Genomic DNA, 20,574 nt, shown 5'->3' with positions numbered 1-20,574 from the left:
ACGATTATTAACTGTTTAGGGTGGAAGCATAGAATTTTGTATAACGCATATTTAGATAACGTATAATATATAAAGTATGAAAAAATGAACCAATCAAAATCCTTCATTTTGTTCCTTTTCACGAAATAAAAGATTCTAAACAAAAGATTGATTGATTTTCTTATACTTTGTACGTTATACATTATATCAAAATCTGTGCTTCTGTCTTTAGGATCTATCCAGAACAAATAAATTTGTCTAGTTGCATAAACATATACATAAAGGAAAAATATCCAATCGTATTTCTATTGTAAAGACACATTTTACATGCGTCTTTACAATAGAAATACGATGAGATATTGTGTAAATGTGATTGGATGTTTTTTGCATACATTTATGCTATGTAAATTTGCCTGGATAGACTCTTAAGAACGAAGCACAGATTTTTGCATAATGCATAAGAGAATCAATTAGATTTTTTTTTAATGAAATGAAAGATTCTGATTGGTTGATTCTTTGCTGTATGTATTATGCAAAGCTCTGCTGTATTATGATATAAAACTCTGTGCTTCTCTGTGCCTTTACTCTTCTTGGCAGAAATTAATGTAAGCGTACTCGATTAACGATCAGTCTCACGTTACGGGAGAGATCTTTGAAAAGAAACCGAATTTCCGACGAGAGGCTAATTTTCTCAAGTGCTCTATATGCTACACGATTCTCGATTTTGTCTGTGGACACACTACGACTCTCTGCACGTGGTATTTTATAATCGTTAGCGTATTTTACGATCACATCGATAAATGTCATTTCTCAAAGAGCAGTTATTTACATAGTTAAGGCGCTAGCCGCTTCTTATTCGGATAATCGATTCGTAAATACTATTTGTTATAACGCACAATTACGTTCAGAACAGAGAAAGGAGCACACATAATCCTTCTCTCTATCTTCTCAAGTTTTTCGTTTTTTTTTTTTTTCACGATGTCCTTAATACTATATTTCTAATAAAGTTGGCACTATTCGAAAAGTGGAAAGCCGGTTTGAATTGCATGGAGTGAGATCGAATCGCAGCACTTTCGTGTATTTCAAACCAAAAGGAATTTGAGAATCAATTTTTGATTGTGTGCCAAAATTATTCAATTTCATTTCGAATAAATACCTATGATTAGCTTCGAATTAATTGACCTATTTCTTACGGGGATAACGTGTAACGCTGCGACCGTTGCAGTGTTTTTATTAAAATCTTTTAAAACACAATACTCAATTACGCGAATATAATCTGTCATTCCTATACATAGAGTAGCTTGTTAATAAAGATCGCACTAGTGAAGCGGAGGTACTCGTATGGAAGTTGGCGTTCACCCTGTATATCTGTAATTGGTCGTCGCGAAAACAATGGATCGGTCAATCAGACTTTTTTTTTATCGTAATTACGTTTCGTACGTTTCGCACGGTAAGACAGTGTAATTGTAATTCGGTGATAGAAAGAATAAATGCTATCAAAAAACGTACAGTTAATCATCGAATGCTTCCGTTATTGATTGCTTAATTGTGTATATCGTCGTTAGGATTTGGTGTTTTTTTTTCTCTCGAAATTCGACGTTATACAATATCATACGTGGCACATACAGGGTTATATACGAAGGCCATATTTTGTGTATAATAACGGCAGTATTTGGCGCAACGCAGATCAATTATCGAGACGCCTCTTCGACACAAATGGACCTAAAAATCTCTTTTTCCATCACTCATCCATCTCCATTCAAAATTGAATTGTCCTTCACATTAAAATTTCCCTCAACGGATGGTTTTGAGAATAAGATTTGTTGTCTCTTTCTAAATAATGTTAAATCGTCCGGCGAAGATACCAAGTCGAACCAGCGAATCTCGATCATACATGTATAGTGAATTCTTGTCTTTCTTGCTCCTTTCTTTGCTGATATCTGCAACAAATGATTACGTTTATGTTCTTAAAAATATTTAAATCAATTCTCTCTTTTTTTTTATTATTAATTTTTAAATATCTCGTATTTCGAAAACAATTATATATAATAATTTTCTGAAAATACTTAAAATCAATGATATCTAAAATTTATTTAAAAAATTTCTTTCCTCGTCTTGAATATTTGATATTCAACTACCTCGATAATTAAAAGTTTTATTAAATTATATTTATCTTGGTATTATTATTATTATATGAAAAAGAAACATATTATTTATACACATTATATGAAAAACATCAATATCCAAACAATCATATATTCTTCCTCAGATTCTATTGTGTAGTATAGTAGTCGCCAAGATAATCTATAGATATACAAATAAATAAATTTCCGAAGATTAGACCGATCTCAGCTATTTAGTACTGGGTTGGGCATGCTTGTTTACGGATACTCATGCCGATACCTAGCGAGCATAGATTCGACGGCCTCAATCGGAAGTCTGCCCAAACTGCCGCCATGACGAGTTCCGGCTGATAAACCTTGCCATTCGCGATCGCGTTCGCGATCACGATCACGGTCGCACTCCACGTCGCTCAATTCGCGACTGTCACTGAACCCGCTTGGCGGCAATAGCGTCATATCCTCTACCGAACTGTCAAACAAATCAGCGGATACATTTATCGAGTCAAAAGAAAAATAAAGCTTGTGACACCGTTGTCTGAATTTAAAAAAAAACTGATGAAACGCAACTCTAATTTAATTCGATTCATAATTAAATCTCTTATTCATAAGATAATGTTCCATATAATGATGATTAATTTAATCTCATTATCAAAAACATCTTTAATGTTGTCTAAATTAAATAATATTGAATATACAGGGTAATGCATGAAATGTCATATCATTTTATTATCTTTAAAATCATACTTCTAGAGTATTGATTTTTTTTAATTACATTAGCAAATTCTATATTTCATGGAAATTCTGTTAAGTGGAATTACAAGTTGGACTTGAACGGAGGTGAAGGCGTATACCAGTTTATAAAATGCACACAACTACACGTGGATAGAAACGTCTCCGGGTTTCTATCTCATTCTTTGTTCCCATGAAAAACAACACAACTTTCACTTTCTGCTCGCATTTTAAATCAACTACTATTTCACAAACTGATGTGTGTGCTTTTACCTCCGCCAAATTCTAATTTGTGATATCACATCTAACAGAATTTCCTTGAAGTACAGAATTTCACACAGTATAAAAAATCGATATTCCACCGGTTTAGTTTAATGAAATAATTAAATAATATAACATTTCATACGTCACGCTGTATGTAAATATATATATGTAAATATGGGGAAAAAAGATTGTACACATACATACATACATACATACATACATACATCTTTTATACGTATAAGGATAACTTGTCAGCATGTGAAGACTCAATTATATGTTTTAGAAAATACTTTTATCTTCTTTTATATAAAAGCAAGTATAGAATTCTCATCCTTTATCGTATAAAATATGAAGTTCTAGAATGAAGCGTAATAACGTGAAAAATCAATACATCATACATATGTATATTATATATATCACATTAACATATATTATAAGATATATGCATTTTCGAAGTATATGTCACTTTTAATAATATCCATAAAATAAATATAAATATTTATCACTCGTAAAAAATTTCTGATTAATAAATGATTCGCGTCATTGCGCTTCTTTTTCGCATCGATGAAAATGATGAGAGGCTGATATCGAATAGTCAAGACTGAGTGCTATGTGGAAACAAACAAACCTTGGCTACCTGCGAGTAGACCGGCTCGGCTGTCGGCTTCGTCGTCTCGCGAGTGAGGGCGAGCCTTCGTTGTTAGATTCCGTACTCGATTCGACACCTCGCGAAAATACATCTGTAAGGGATCACATTATTGTATGGAGGTTTATTCTCGCACAGTCAGTTTTTTTGATAATTCATTCTCTAGATTTCTTTTTATATTGATAATCAATATACACAATTGTAAAAGTAAAAATACATAATTGTACCTCTACAAGGCTTTACTGGCACTCTATAACTAGGCCCGGCGCATTCGCCGCAAGGGCTTCCGGATGTATCGCTCCCGGAACCTTGTCGACTCGATCGCAGCTTACTCTCGGCTTCCGCGATGCTCGGAAAATAGCGTTGCTTGTGCCACCTTGGTGTTTTCGACCTGCGCGTCAAAGAACACCAGAAAGAGGAAGAGAAGAGGAGGAAAATGAAGGCGCAAACGGAAAACGGATTGGTTTCACGAAAAGTCAGAAGTTAAGAAGCGACGGAAGAAGCCAGTTACCTTTCGAATTCCACGCTGGATCTCTCGTAATCGATAGTATTGATGTCCTCATTCTCCAAATGACCAAAAGTCTTGAACTGCATCGTGTAATCGAGCGTTGCAGTTGTGACCGAACGGTTCTCTCTTCCGGGAACACTAAACGTAGCGTACGGACTTATTTCATACATTTCTGTGAAGAATAATAAAGTATTAATAAAGCTGTATTTACGTTATGCCAATAATTCATCAACTTATGAATCGATATTCATACCAGAACCATGATCAGCGGATTTGTGATTTTCTTGTTTCACGGGCGAACTAGTGTAAACCTGATGATTACGTCTGTTGTCTCGTTCAGCCGTCGATTTGAGTTGTACGGTCGACATACAACTGGACAAGTGATGATGCTGTTGCTGATGCTGTTGTTGTGGAACCATTCCTAATCCAGCCTGCTGTTGCTGCTGTTGTCCTGGTAATATCTCACCTAAATAATTCGCTCTGTCGAAAAATAACATAAAAAAGTAATTAATAAGAACTGACGAGTGGTGAGTAGTAAATAAATGAAGTGAAATAGAATTTAAAAAATCGGGAAGTATTACGCTTTACCTGCCGTTACGTTTAAGCATGACATAACCCAGGATAACCGCGGAAACGACTAAAACGATTGCGCAGACGAGTGGTACGATGACATACAAAACTTTGTGATTAGGCACAGTCTTCTTGATATCGTCCTCCATTATTAAATCGTTAGGTGGACCGATACTGACTCCGCTTAATGTGGTCGTGGCAAATTCCATTTGAGCCTGAGTCGAGCCGGCGTCGTTGTGAGCCGTTAAACGTAAACTGTACCACGATGCCGTTTTTAAATCACGAATCACAACGTTATCAGTCGCTCTGCTGGCCACCAAAATCCACGGTTCTGTATTGATTCGCCTCCGATATTCGACGGTGTAATATTGAATGGGACATCCTCCATTAGGCCAAGATAATAAATTTAATTTCACCGATGTGCCATTTGCCGAAATAATATCTCTTTCTTTAGGCAATAGGGGCTCTGGAAAATAAATTAGAGGAAGTTTAATAGTCGTCATTAACAAAAAAATTTATATTAACCTTTCGATTCCTACGTTAATTTTCCTGCAAATTATAAATTCCCAAGTGGGGAGACTCAAAAATGTTTTGTATAATAGCAAGTCTATGATGTTAACAATTATATTAAAGTATAATAAATAGACATATTGGTATAGTATAATACAATGTCATTTATCTTTTATAAAATTTTCAAAAGTCTAAAAAAAATATCAAAATCTCCTGACAGAATTACTCAGAAAAGGCAAGCAGTTCACCGCTTGAGAGTCGAAAGGTTAATCGACACCTGAACTCAATTCTAAGCAATCGTACACATAGCTAATTTTAATTGATCATGAAATATCTTATTTACCAGTGCCCTTCGTTGTTGCACTGATTAGTGGACTTGGATCACCAGTATCAACACGATTATGTGCTGTTAAGTGCGCTAAGTAGGAAGATCCACATTTTAATCCAGATAGCACGAATTCTGTTTGTTCAGGAGATAAGGCGATTTCTTCCCATCCGCCTTGATCCCTCTTGTAGCTTAACACATATCCTGGAAAAAAAATAGTTTACTAACAGCTACATATGTAATATACAATATTATTAATTTGCTTTCTCAATACCTTGTATCGTAGCGCCGCCATTGTCAGGATGATTCCAACGGAATCTGATACTGTTTGTTGTTGTATATTGCAATTCTAATGACGGTGCTCTGGGTGGCATTACTACGACTAATGAATATGTGATAGAATCGTCACCGAATAAGTTACTAGCCGAACAAGTGTAATTTCCTGCGACCGATTGCTCCAATCCTGAAAGATGATCGAAAATATTAGGTGTAGTAAAAAGAAATCCATTATTTTTCCATTCAATTTCATGCAAAAATAATGGATTTCTTTTTATCTAATATATCATGATAATAATTTATAGATATTAATTTTGATAATTATAGATAATTTATAGATGTTAATTTTGCATTAAAGTGTTTAGATTCGATATTGTGATTCTGTAAGTAGCGAGAAATAAATTAAAATACGTGAAATACTTACCGCGTATATTAAGGTGTCCATCGGATGTAAGCTCATAGTGCCTGCCGGTGCTGATTTGACTGTTTCTGTATGTCCAAATTGGTCGTGGCGTAGGATTTCCGACCACTAAACACGACAGCGTGACCGATGATTTTACAGCTCTTCTTAATACTTGCGAGAACGACGCCACTCTAGCGGGAGCTACAGAATGAATTTAAAATTTAAGATATTAGTAATAATTAAATAGGTCTAAATTCTAAAATCTTGGGATTTTCGGATATATGATTCGCAAGTACCTCTAGTATTCGTTGTTTGCGTAACTATAGTGGTTCGTTCTCCTTCTCCAAGACCAGTTGTTGCTGACACCCAGAATTCGTATAATTGCCTAAGAGTTTAGAAATCGGTTCATAAAATGCATTGTAAAAAAATTGCAATTATTGTAATACCTTTCCACTAGATCTCGTAATTCCATCGTAAGAGTATCTGTGGGCGATGACGGCGGTTCATGCATCGTGTGCGTGTTATGATTTTTAGAGCCAGTTTCTCTGCTATATACAGTGTATTTTGAGACATTTCCATTAGGTTGCAACGGCGGCAACCAGGAAACCAATATGCTTTCCGCTGTTAATGCTAATGCTTTAATACCAGCGGGTGGGCCTGGGACTGTAAAAAAGATAATAGATTGTTTATTTTACAATCTGATATATAGTTACAATCGATATATAGTTTTTTTATCTGTTAAAATTGAATTAAACATCTCACCATCTTCTTCCGTCATGCAGAAGATTGGTGGACTCAATGCTCCATCACCCGCGCCTGTATAAGCCAATACTTTGATGGAATAATTTGTGTACTTATATAACGTGTGCAAATAAGTATCCATGCTGGAAGTTCTTTTAACTTCACCAACCGTTGATATATCCACTGCGATAAAAAATTAATTAATATCTAGTAATGTATTATAAAGTGTCCTATAAGATTAATTTTTTGCGAACATTTATTTTCATCTGTGTTCTGAAAGCGAGTTACTCACTGTTATCAGTAGGTACCGGCCTATAATAGACTTTGTATCCTTGAATAATTCCGCCATGCTGATGAGGTGGAGGCGCACTCCAAGATACTTTGACGCTTTGAGAAGACAATGGGACGCATGTTACTTGAGTCGGTGGTGTTTCCGGTACTACGAATGCGAATAGAAATCGAAATATATATATATTGTTGCTTTTTTTTTTCGTACAGACACAATTTCTCATTCTTACTATACCTCCTTCTTGTGTAGTACCCACGATGGGAGCACTTGCTGGCCCGCTGGCTATGCTGTTGAAGGCTCTGATTGAAATGTCATATTTCGTAAATTTTCTTAAACCAGTTAGCTGCACCTTTGTCGTCGCCCAACCATTTACGGTTAAACTTTTACTTTGATTGACACCCGAAGTCGATGACGAATGTTCTGACCACGTCACTATGTATCCTAGCAAATCTCCGTTGCAAGACTCTTTTGGAGGTGACTAAAAAATGAAAAGTACGTATATAAATATTATACTTTTAATTTTTTCGATTTTTTTTTATAGCACTGAGACATGATTCAGCTTGATAGAATATTAATGTTTATGTTTAATAAAAGTATTCTTAAGTTATCTCTGAATTGGCATTACTTACTTGCCAACTGACCATGAGCTCTCCAGGTCCGGCGGATTGCACCTTGATGTTTTGCGGTGGTTCGGTAGGTGCTATTACAGATAACAATGTTATACAATACATCAAGGTTTCAGTCATACGATCGTATTGTCATATGAAGCATTTACCTTCCTCCTGAGTCTTTGCTACGACAGGTTCCGTAGGTCCGCTCGCGTCGATAGAGTTTATGGCGAATATTCTGAAGGTATAGGTGACAGCCGGATGAAGACCACCGACCAAAGCAACCTCTTGGTCATCGCCGGTGGTTTCGAAAGGAGATAAGCCTAGAATTGATATGAGTTATGGAAAGAGACGAAGAGTCGCGATATCGATCGGGGTGGACGAACCATTTTGAGTTGGATGTATAGAATTACCGCTACTCGAGCTTCCTGGAGTGTACGTGACATTGTGCGTTTTAACGGGATTCCAATCATCGGTCATACCGTGGCTTAGCGAGCGGTATTGTATCACGTAATTTCTTATAGGACTGTTTCCATCGAAGGCTCGCTTCCATAATAACCGTATTGATCGAGAACCGATCTCTATTACTTCAAGTCCGGCTGGAGGATCTGGCCTCTCTGTAAAACACAAACAAAGTTTAAAGTGTCTTTGTTACTTTACACGCCAATTGAATATTATTAATAAAAAATAATTTCATACAAAATTAAAAAATTTAATGATAGAAACGTGTACTTTACCTTGGACTGCTAAATAAATCAAATGTTCGCTTCTTCCATAAGCGTTATCAGCGGTACATCTGTAAACTCCGGAATCTTGCCGATCACTATTTGCGACAGATAATTGGGACTTCAAGCCGTTATCAGTCTTTATTTGACCGATACTTAGTCTGTGATTGCTCATATCCAATCGATCACTATTGTGCATCCATTGCACCTCTATAGGATTATCACCAATCACAGTGCAATCAATAGTTACGGATTCTCCACGGCGAATTGTTACATTTTTACTCTGAAATTCGAATCTCGCCGGTTCTATAAAGATACAAATTATTATTACAAATTTTAATTTGCTGCTTATTTAGCATGCTTATAGTAATATATTTCCAAATATCATATAATTAAAACAAGATTACTGGATAAAAATAAATCGATCAGTGTTTAGAGATTTTAAGAAAAGAAATAATAAAAAATAATAATAAATAATAATTATTTATTAATAATAATAATAATTTTATTATTTTTTTATATTTCTTTTTATATTCTACAATTATATAATTATATAATTTTTTAAATTACATAATTTTATTTATTTAATATTTAATTTATTTTCTAACCATATTTTTAAATTTATATTTAAAAAAAATATAAATCCATAAAATATCGAATTGATATTTATTGGATTTTTTGCAATGTATTCAGATTTTTAGGTTTTGTATTATTCTTCATCGTTTATTAGTCTATAATTTGAACATGAATCGTATTCTTACCATGCACCGACACATATATCACTTTGCTTAATCCGGATCCGATGCCATTGTTAGCCCTACATAGATAGTAACCCTCATCCTGCGGACCGGCGGAAGCCGTCCACAAAGACCCATTAGGCAATATCGTGAGTCTACCATCCGAACCATCGACTAGCGGCTGATAGTCGTTGGACGTTCTGCCTCTGGCACGTAGCCACGTAATACGCGGCGGTGGAAAACCTTTGGCTTCGCAATGGACATTTAACGGATTGCCCAAAAGAGTCGCCACGTCTAACGGTTCAAATATCCATTGAGGAGGTACTTTTACCAAAAGTTCGGCCGTATGGTTCACCTTTGCGGCACTATTCGTGGCTACGCAAGTGTATTTGCCGCTGTGCCGCGACGACAGTTCCTTGAAGACGAGGAGGCTAAAAAACTCAGCTCCTCGCTCTTCGATCTATTCGGTAAAAATACGATCATAACAGGAATGATTATATGGAATGTATAATATATTGCGCTATTTTTATTATGCTAATGAGATAGAAAAGATACATAATCTCCGAATCAGTAACACAAAAATTCGAGATATGAAAAATATTCTTTCCTGTATATTGTAAAACCATATAAAATCTCTGTTTTTTCAGATACTGTTTTTTAAATTTTATTTTACTGAATTTCCATTTGTTTGAAGAACATTATTCACAAAGACTGAATGTCTTTCACAAGAATTTTATTTCTAAAAAAAATACGTATTTTTGTTTTTAAGAGATGAAACTTTCGAAGAAAAATAGGTACGAAAAGATTAAAAATTAGTTTTTATAGATAAAATATGTGCATAGTTCTAAAATGAAGTTGCACTTTGCATTACTTTTTTATCTTTCATCGTTGGAGACAGAAAATAGAGAGAAGAAAGAAATTAGAGAGTGTAGAGAAAAAATATCGAACATTCTTCGTATAGAATTGAACTTCATAAAGTGAGATAATGCTTACGCGAAGGGAAGAAGGTAGTGGCTCGCCATCTTTCAACCAAGAAATGTAAATTGGAAGATCGCCCGACGTCACGCTACAAGTCACTTGAGCACGACTTCCTTCTTGTGAATTTGCGGGAAAGCTGAAGGGACTCATTACTGGAGGACCTGTAAAATACGCACAAACGGAAGAGTTACGTTATGCTATGTTATACTATTACATCCAAACTCTGAGATTCCTTTTTGTTTTGGGAGATATGGCAAAGTTAAGTAGGGCATGAAAAGACGTCATAGATACCCTCTTGCAGGTTAATGTTCTGAGACGCGTGCTACGATTCGAACACAAGTCTTCAGTCAATGTCCTAAAAGGACATTTTCCGTAAAACCCCCTGAATACACTCGTCGATCTTTTATTTTTAATCTTTTAATTTTAAATAAAGGAACTTAATTATTTAAAAGTAAATTTTATGTGATTTTAAATAATGGAGAATTGAAAGAGAAATTTCTTTAAATAAAAAAAATTATTTATGTATTGTATAAATTTTGCAAATAATTTTTTTGAAAGCATAATAATAATAATAATGATAACGTAATTTTGAAGTGAATGCATATATACGCGTGGAGGTATTTTACATTCGAAAAGGATATCAATTAGAATTTTGTTGAGAAAATGTTCTAATCTTTAACTTTTGGTTGGATATTACAATTTCATTAAGTATATAATAAAAAAATCTATTAAACATTAATCTAATTTCTACACTAAAAAATGTATTAAGTGTACAACTTTGCTTCCACCGTTTTTTTTCCGAAATTCGAGACTTTAAAAAACTGGTTATACATTTATGATTCAAAGTATTGTCCATCACTGGCCACTACTTTCTCCCATCTTTCTTCGGGTAGCGTACGAATCCCGCGTCGAAAAAACTGGTCATCTTTTGAGGCTATCCACGAATCGATCCAATTTTTTACTTCTTCATAAGACCGGAAGTGCTGATCAGCCAGGCCGTGTGCCATTGATCGAAACAAGTGATAGTCAGAGGGAGCAACGTCTGGAGAATACGGCGGGTGGGGTAGGACTTCCCATTTCAACGTTTCCAATATGTCTTGACCACTTTCGCAACATGGTGTCAAGCATTGTCATTGTGCTGCAAAATCACTTTATCGTGTCTCTCGTTGTATTGCGGCCGTTTGTCTTTTAATGCTCGACTCAAACGCATCAATTGCGTTCGATACCAACCGCCTGTGATTGTTTCAGTCGGTTTTAACAGTTCATAATACACTACGCCGAGCTGGTCCCACCAAATACAGAGCATGACCTTGGACGTCAAAATCACCGTTCTTGAAGCGTTGAAACCACTCACGACACGTTCTTTCACTAATAGCGGCCTCACCATAAGTATTTGAGAACATTCAATGAGCCGCAGATTTCTTCATATTGAAGCAAAAAATTAAAACCTCCCGCAAATGACGAGAATTTAGCTCGTAAACTGACATTTTCAATCGAGAATAACTTTATGATGCAGACACAAATCGACTAATGTTTCTATGGGGTTATGTTGACAGAGTCCAAGTTTATTGTATGACGTTTATGATCTATTTATTTCGACCACCACTTACCGCTAAAGCCATCTATAGGAAAACGGCGGAAGCAAAGTTGTACATCTATATTAAATTTTAATAAATATTTATTTAAATGGTACCAACTAAATATTTAGTAACACATATTTATTTGATATAAAAATTATTAATTTGATTTAATTATTATTTCTTTTTATTAAGTAAATATATAATTATTGTAAATAAATGTTTCGTTAGCACTATTTAAAAAAACGTATTAAGATATTTAGTAAATTTTTTTTCAGTGTATTTGTTATGCTATTATTATTCTTACTTTCACTTACTATTAACAGTTAGTAATATATCTCTGTTGGCGGTCTCCCCAGAACTTGCTCGAACTATACATGTGTAAGTCCCGGCATCATTCGGATCTACCGTGAGGATTGTAAGATGACCCTCGCTGTCGACCCGCTGCCTGATGTCAAAGGGCAATTCGGCACCACCTCGGGTCCATCCGACCGATGTGATCGGATATCCTGAGTAAGGACACGCTATTGTAATGTCGACACCGGCGATGGCGCGAACTGGGCCGATCGATCGGATGTACGGTGGTCCTAAAAGTAGTTTCTTATTATAAGGTTGTCCCGATTTAAACTCTCTTCCACAATCTAAATCAATTGTAGCGCTTCGAGACTTTCATTCCATTTAAAGTTTCTATGCTATACAGTATTGTTTTCTTCGATAGTTGTTGCTGTTTAATTCTGGATATAACTTTAATAAATCTGTTTAGCACACTTGCGATTATATATGCGATATTGTGGAAATACATATTTAGCTGGGTTCATTCGTGAGAAGTGTCTTATTTAAAAATTATTTCTCATTCTAATATGTGATTATATTTATGTGTCATATGAAATTATTATCTGCATGTCGTACCGTAAATATTCAATCTAGCTTTATGTTCGACGGTCGCTAGAGTGTTGGACGCTACACATGCGTACAAGCCACCATCCTCGGCTCCCGCCGATGAAATGTTTAAGTGACTGATCACGTCACCCGATTGATCCACATATTGGCCTATCGCGTATCTACGCGCATAGTTCCTGATTAGAAGATAGAGCGATATAATGCTGATATATCAGAACATAGGTACGATCTACCTGTGCCCAGTTGCAATCTGGCTTAATGGTTCACCATCGAGTAGCCAGGTAAAGGATGGTGTCGGTGAACCGGTAGCAGAACATCGCAGAGATACCGGTGGGCCTGGTCGTAACGCCTGCTCGATAAATGTGTACTGCAGTTCCGGAACCGTATCTAAAAAAAGTTTTCAAATATCTATTTTTTTTAAACAAGAATGAACCAGTTTTTTAAATTTATATATAAGAGGGAAAGCACTATAAACTAGTGATGTAATAATAGATAGAAACGGCCAAATAAAAATACAGATATTAAAAACGGCGCATGAGATGCGCTCGCTCACCCCCAAGTTTGAGTTCGGCAGTAGCCTGAGCATTTTCCTTGTCGCTCCTCACCAAACATTGATACATCCCTTTGTCTCTGCGACCAACAGAGCCTATTACGAGCACTAAGGGAGCCAACAATCTGATCCTTGTATCCTGCGCGGTCAATACTGGCACACCGTCATGTAGCCACTCAACGCTCTCAACCGGATATCCTTCGACCGTGCAGTTCATCGTAGCGGTCTCGCCGGAATTAATGACCTGCGAATGACGACAAGCGAATCCATTTGAATCTCGCAGTCGGACTAATTCGCGTTTATCTGCACGATTTTTAAGTGTGCAATAAAACTAATGCCCTCGAGAGACTAGTTTTTGTTACATTAATAATGCATATTTTTATATTTGACATTTTATATTAAATGTAATAAATTAATGGCTTAATTATCATTTAATAATTGTTTTATTAAATATTAATTTTATATAATTTGGAGGAAAAAAAAGAGAGAAAGAAAATTGCTAATTAATCAATAGATGCAATTATCATAAATATAGTTAGCCCAATCGTATTTGTAGTTTAATTCAGTTTTTCATTATATTATAATAAAAATAGAATATCATATGATATGTGAAGTGAATTCTTGATTCGTATTAATTGCTTTCTTATATATATAATATAAGTATAATATAGGATAAATAACTTTTACTAAATTTTATTTTACTTAATTTTAACTAAAACTTTTACTATATATATCGTGGTACTAGCTCAACAATTTTAAGTATAAAAGTTTCCCTTTTTTATCACATCGTTGATTCTTGAATTAAAAAAAAAACTTTTTGTGTATAACGAATTTTTATCTTCATATTGTTATGCTCTTTTAGTCTGCTAATATAAAACGTGCATTTAAGAAGAAAATTATCCTTCTGCAGAAATCAGACTCGTACTTGCACACGCGGCTGAATCCGAGCATTTAGCTTTGATGTGACTGACAAGTGCGTCTCCGCTCGTTGCTCGCCAAGCTGATTGCTGGCCCGACAAACATATCTTCCTGCATCCTGTGCATCTACGCGACGAATTTGCATCAAATCGCCCCAAAGCTGAATACGGCCGAACGATTCAACCGGTATCGAATGGCCTGCAATAAGATATTTGAGTGTATCTGTCTTATAATCATGTTGCAGAGTTATTTGCATGATACGTTTAGCGTTAGATTCTCGTTGATAATAGACCGTACACACAAGAGAAAAAGAGAAATTTTCAACTTTTTTGATAAAATAAATAAATCTCTTTTTCTTTTACAATTACATTTGATAATATCTTTCAAGATTAAATAGTATGCCTATTAAACACTTTTTTTTGTTCTTCTTAATGATATTCTTAATGATATTGTATAATATTAATTTAAACGTATAAGTATTTGATATCCACCAGATTTGGGAAGTAATGCATTACTTGTAACGTCATTCCATTGTTACTTTTTTTTTATAACGATACTTTATATATTATAACGAACTTTTTTTATTTGTAACGATAACATTATTACGTTTTTACAGCAATGATAACGAAATTGTTACTTTTATTGTTATTTGAATTATTATTTATTATTTAATATAAAGAAAGAAAAGTTTGTACATATATAGACTGATTTACATTTTTAAGTTTTAGTATTTGTTGTTACAATGATATTGACTATTAAATAATATAATTTTTATATCTTAGTTCAACATTACGAAAAAATAACGAAAAAAGATAACAATACTATTAAGAAATAACATTTTACTTTTTAAAATTCGTAAGGAGTAACGGTATGTGTAATGTAATGAGCTACTTTTACAAAATGTACGACGTCTGCCTAGCTGGTCTCCACTTAATCAAATCTTTGTTCCATGAGAGAAGTAATTTCCTTAAGGGTTGCAGCATAAAAATCAAAATTTGCTTGGAAATGATATGAGAGCATAAATCGAAGATATATTTTGCATAGTTAGATAGCGTAATTTTGCAATTTTAAAGGACTTAGGGATGAATATGACTGTTTGTTCCAAGAGGGAAGTGCCTTAAGGGATGCAATGCAAAAATTGAAACTATGCACAGAAAAAAATGAATTCCTGATTCATATATATTTTTATTCTTGAATGCTATTTACTTTCATTATAAAATGTTCTCTTCAATTATAAATGTTCACTGGCATCAATAATAAATAGATTTATGCAAAGTATACTTTATTCTTAAAATTGTATTCTTGTTTCTAAAATCATTATATGATTTTAACAAACTCAAATCGCATTATTTATAAACTATTATTCTTGGATTAAGAATTATAAATTTGAAAATTCGCCGGTAGGCGGCAACAGTGTGTATAAGAGCTCCTCAATAATATCAAGATGACGGAAGTACATGGGAAGTGTACTGAATGATGATTGACGATGGGATTTTGTGAACTGTTGCATTCGTGGAACACCTTTAAATGTGGTTCAATCTTTAAGGGTGGATGAAATATTCAGCATCGTCAATGTTTCTGTCAGTTACAATTACAAATAGGAATGCGTGAATAGCCGGTCGACTTTGTCACTGCGACGTGACAAAGAGGCGCCTATATACGCGGGCGGATTTACCGCTGCGGATTCGCGGATCTGGTATTCACAGTTAAATGTGTGAGATGAGCAATGAATCCGTCGCGGCGGATCCGCCTGTATATGCAGGCAGCGTTCTCTATCATTGTGATGAAGTTGACCGTCTGCTTGCATCCTTATTTGCAATACAGCTAACAGAGGTAGAACGGTTTCAGCATTTCACTAGCTCAAAAGCAAGGGAGCTACATTAGTAGAGGATATAATCCAAGTTTGATTCAGTTTTTCCTTGAGAGTTTATATCCCGTGCACATTAAGAAGTATGTTCTATAAATGTGTCACTTCATTTACAAAACTATCGTCACTTACTACAGCATTAGTTTCTATCATCTTGATGTTACTAAAAAGCATACTGGGGGTTTGAAATAAGTTGACAAAAGATATCATTAAAGAAAAAATAATGTTAATTATATAAGCATATTTAATGTTGAACGAGTGCAATTTTATTTTTTTATTAAAATAAAATTTGTTTTGAACTAAGAATAAAATTTATTTTATTTTACGAATAATTATTGTTAATCAGAAATTGTTTATTTTTGGCGCTATTCTAAACTATTCTTGGATTAAAGCATTTATGCATTTCTTTAAGAATTCATTTTTTTGTGTATGTGAATATGAAAGCGCATAAATCCTGTGTATTTGATTTTCCAAATCGGTTGTTATTAACATGTAGAAAGGGAGGAGGACTACCTCAGCACAAAAAAAAATTTTTTTTAGCTAAACGAAATCAGCGCAAAAATTTTTTTGCGAATTTTGAGAGCGCATAAATAATGCATTATAAATTATTCATTAAGATTGATGGTTAAGTAGGAGGGGAAGGGCAGCTAGGCAGACATAAATATACGTAATTGTTTTTTTTTTTTTTAATTGAAAATAACGTTCCCAAATCTGGTATTCATGCTATCGAGAAATTGATGTTTGAATACTGCTGGTTTGTTCGGCGCTACCGTTAACATAGCTTATTCGGTAAACATTCCCCTAATTAAACCAACCATTAACATCGCGATACCAGGTAAATTGTGGTGGCGGGCTTCCTTGCGCTGAGCATGTGAGATGAACGTCGGAGCCGCTTTCGGCGGAAATAGCGATTTCAGATCGTTGCATCAATCGCGGTGGTGAAGAACCGGTTGGTTCTACAAATAAAAAAACGGAGATAATCTAAAGGAGATGAACGAGTGGCAAGGAATAATCTTCCTAGCCATTCTATTATACAGCGAAATCTGCGGAGGTAGATTAAATTTTAATCCGGATCTTGATTTTATATTTATCTCGCAAAAGGGTTTATCCGGTTCTGGCGGTTACCCGTGACTGTTAAAGTGGCGGATTCGCTTTTTCTTCGTTCGCTCGTCAAGGCATGCAGGGTTAAACATGAATACGTCGCTCTGCCGTCTTCTGGTCTGGCAGCCCTAATATGAAGGTCACCCTGCGATGTAACTACGAATCTTCCACCTGTGAACAAAATCAGGGCACATATACATAGGTTGATTTAATATATAGCAAGTCTCAGCACATCTCGCTTTCTGTCAACTGCAAATTTTTTAACAAACTTATAACGTTTTTTCTTGGCTGTACTATCGCCCACCAGTGCAACATTCAGACAGTGTAGCATGTTTCCTTGGCTGATAGGCGAACTCATTCAGTGTAACGTGTTTCCGTGGCTATGGTGTAGTGTAAATTTTATGCACGAAGTAGGGTTTTGCTACACGATCTCAAAGAGACGATGTAAAGCCAGTGTGACATTAAAAATTTGAAAATGAAAGTCAACCGGCAGCAGAATTAAACACGATAGCATGAAGTAGTGTACACCATAGTGTATGTATACTTTTGTAGTGCAGCACTTACACGCAATTGATGTAGTGCGAGGTTACACTCAGTGTAATCCCAAGAGAAAACTAACTATTAGTATCGAGTTTTCTTATATCAACATTTTATTAAAAATTTGTTTATATATTTTTTTAATAAACATATTAAGTACATAAAAAATATTCTTTTACAAAATATTCTTTTATATTGAAATTTAAATTAAAAAATATAGTTTGTTATACACAACATATTTATCAAAGTTTATAAGGGAGAATGGGGGAACTGCGACACTTAATAGAAAAGTTAAATAAAATTTATATGAATTAATAGAAATCTTTATTCAAAAGATATTTTAATTACTTATTTGGTTTTAAATTATAATAATTAAATTCATATATTATTCAATATAAACTATAATTTTAAATAAATAACTGAAGAAAGAAAATTTTGTTGTGCGAAATTATTCGTCGTCACGTAATACCGAATCGATTTTGTTTTTATAATTTATATTAATATTAATAATATAAATAAATATATAAATAATATATATAAATAATTATTATAGTTTAAAGTCAATATTCTTTGCATAAAGATTTCTACGATTAGTAAGAAATAGTAAGAAGTAGTATTCGATAATTTTATGAACTTTTGCCTTAGATATTTGCAATTCTTTCTTATGGTAAAATAAAAAATATGATGATTTAATTTAAACTACGTGTGTTTTAATTAGTATGGCACTAAATATATTGAACTATTACTGGATGCGCGAAATGAAAGCTGTTATCATTACTTTGATATATTACAATAGTATCGTTCAAGTTTACTCCGTTCACAATTCTTCTACTCCTTTTTATAATAATCAACTGATTCTTGAATTTGAAACAATCATGATTTTTATATTATTAAATTTCCGATTTTACTTAGGTTAATTAAAATACGATTTCTGCAGGACGCAATACTACCTATGTATAAATATATTATTGTAAAACCGCAAAAAAATTTAGTATACAATTTTAAAGACATTTCACCTGAATAAAAATTTTCCCTCTCATCACTATCGTAGTGAAGAAATGCTTCTCTCGACTTCGCGATTTATTCCACTTCCTTCTACAACGCGGCAGACTGAGCGGAAATACTATTCGACTTCTCAGAATTCAGAAGCTGGGAAATATCAATAATAAATCCCTGAACGTGCACGCGGTTCTTGCAATATTTTCTCTCGTATTTCAAGTCTGTAGAAGCAAAGGGTTATGCAAAATCCTCAGCATCTGTCGATGAAACCTCTTCGGATCACGGATGGGTGTACCATCAGGCGTGAAATTTTCAATTTGGCTCAACCATCGGACAGCCATCGAGCAACTCGGTCTACCGACTTGCTAAAGCTGTCTGACTATCTCGGATTGACCTGCCAGAAATCTTTTTTTCATTACGCGCGAAACATTACGGATTTCACGCGTTGTTATCCCTTGCAGAGAATAATTAATATTGAAGGAATAGCTCTCTCTTTCTCTCTTTCTCTCTCTCTCTCTTCGTTCAAGATAGACACTTCCTGTTACATTGTTATTTTCCGACACATTGCCCGAAGAATAAAAAATTGAATTACTACGAATGTATATCCTTTCATTTTAATTATTTCATCTTCATTATTTTTATAACTCTGTTATTTTTCACTGATTATTTTAAAATCTCTATAAAAGAACTCTATAAAACAATTTCATTTTCTAAATTCAAATGAGAATGTTTAAATACAAAATATCAAACATTTATTTTAATTATCTCTAAAATTATATGCTAAATTTTATTAATATTGATGAGAAATATTCCCTTTTATTCCGAATAATATAATTCTAACGATCATATGTCCCCGGATCTGCGCAAGATGCATTCATCACGAATAGGATTCCGAGTGATTCTCTTCCCTACGATGTCTAACAAGAATCTATTGTCGCAGATTCGATATCGTTATAGTGTATGTGCGCGTGAGTCAATGATAGAAATGTCATGCTCTTCTCGCAACGTACAACCGGAATTTCATGTCGTTGAATCAGGGTATGATATCCGCGACATTACAGTATGATAGTTATTACAAAGATCAATACACGCGCGTACCTTGTCTTAATTGTTTTTTTTTTTAAAGTTATATCTGTATTTTCTTCCATTTTTCATCAGAATCAGATATTCTTTACAAATTTTTTTACAATACGGAAATGAGCGCTTAATATATATTTGAGCTTGAGAATGTTATTTTTGAAAATAAGTAGACATATATGCTAAATGTTAATTCCGCTCAGTTCATTGAATGGCTTCAATGAATTCCGTTACAATATGAGAAGAAGAAAAAAGTCAAAATTTCTTTCGATAACGATAGAAGATTGTCTCTCTCTTTATCTCGATTATTGAGCTATTGTGTCAATTTGAGAGCGCTTACATACTCTTGACGTTCCTCTCTATTTTCACTGATATTGGCGCGACGTCGTCGATTGACGACGTCGCATCGTCTTCGATATGGACCGTTCTTGCGACGGTGACGACGTGCGTCCGCATCTCACGCGTGCTGCGATAACCAGACTCTCATGTACACACACACACACACACACACACACACACACACACATATATATATATATGTATATATATATATATATATATATATATAATATATATATATATATACACGACGTAGACGTAGTAGTACGTATACGTACCGTACCGACCTACCGTCGTA

General features: G+C 34.4%; 1 protein-coding gene across 1 annotated transcript in view; it reads right to left on the bottom strand.

Moving 5' to 3' along the window:
- Positions 1 to 1,867: 1,867 nt before the first annotated feature.
- The window catches only part of LOC105620750 (Down syndrome cell adhesion molecule-like protein Dscam2), a 149,711-nt gene continuing 131,004 nt past the window's right edge, over positions 1,868 to 20,574 (bottom strand). The window contains exons 10-37 of the mRNA XM_012202241.1: positions 17,349 to 17,495; positions 17,039 to 17,179; positions 14,364 to 14,554; positions 13,442 to 13,682; positions 13,122 to 13,275; positions 12,898 to 13,049; positions 12,306 to 12,575; positions 10,427 to 10,572; positions 9,458 to 9,893; positions 8,709 to 9,002; positions 8,358 to 8,588; positions 8,139 to 8,294; positions 7,993 to 8,063; positions 7,598 to 7,841; positions 7,367 to 7,513; positions 7,096 to 7,257; positions 6,780 to 6,996; positions 6,630 to 6,718; positions 6,355 to 6,534; positions 5,929 to 6,117; positions 5,673 to 5,858; positions 4,838 to 5,285; positions 4,503 to 4,729; positions 4,253 to 4,421; positions 3,969 to 4,132; positions 3,733 to 3,835; positions 2,383 to 2,571; positions 1,868 to 1,919 (exon numbers count right to left, since the gene is read on the bottom strand). Coding sequence (XP_012057631.1) covers positions 1,868 to 1,919; positions 2,383 to 2,571; positions 3,733 to 3,835; positions 3,969 to 4,132; positions 4,253 to 4,421; positions 4,503 to 4,729; positions 4,838 to 5,285; positions 5,673 to 5,858; positions 5,929 to 6,117; positions 6,355 to 6,534; positions 6,630 to 6,718; positions 6,780 to 6,996; positions 7,096 to 7,257; positions 7,367 to 7,513; positions 7,598 to 7,841; positions 7,993 to 8,063; positions 8,139 to 8,294; positions 8,358 to 8,588; positions 8,709 to 9,002; positions 9,458 to 9,893; positions 10,427 to 10,572; positions 12,306 to 12,575; positions 12,898 to 13,049; positions 13,122 to 13,275; positions 13,442 to 13,682; positions 14,364 to 14,554; positions 17,039 to 17,179; positions 17,349 to 17,495 — 5,396 coding nt within the window. The remainder of the gene's footprint in view (positions 1,920 to 2,382; positions 2,572 to 3,732; positions 3,836 to 3,968; positions 4,133 to 4,252; positions 4,422 to 4,502; positions 4,730 to 4,837; positions 5,286 to 5,672; positions 5,859 to 5,928; positions 6,118 to 6,354; positions 6,535 to 6,629; positions 6,719 to 6,779; positions 6,997 to 7,095; positions 7,258 to 7,366; positions 7,514 to 7,597; positions 7,842 to 7,992; positions 8,064 to 8,138; positions 8,295 to 8,357; positions 8,589 to 8,708; positions 9,003 to 9,457; positions 9,894 to 10,426; positions 10,573 to 12,305; positions 12,576 to 12,897; positions 13,050 to 13,121; positions 13,276 to 13,441; positions 13,683 to 14,363; positions 14,555 to 17,038; positions 17,180 to 17,348; positions 17,496 to 20,574) is intronic.

The sequence above is a fragment of the Atta cephalotes genome, assembly GCF_000143395.1.
Source record: "Atta cephalotes unplaced genomic scaffold scaffold00028, whole genome shotgun sequence".
Taxonomy (NCBI): domain Eukaryota; kingdom Metazoa; phylum Arthropoda; class Insecta; order Hymenoptera; family Formicidae; genus Atta; species Atta cephalotes.
The sequence above is the reverse complement of the archived record's forward strand: the minus strand, read 5'-3'. Positions and strand labels throughout refer to the sequence as shown.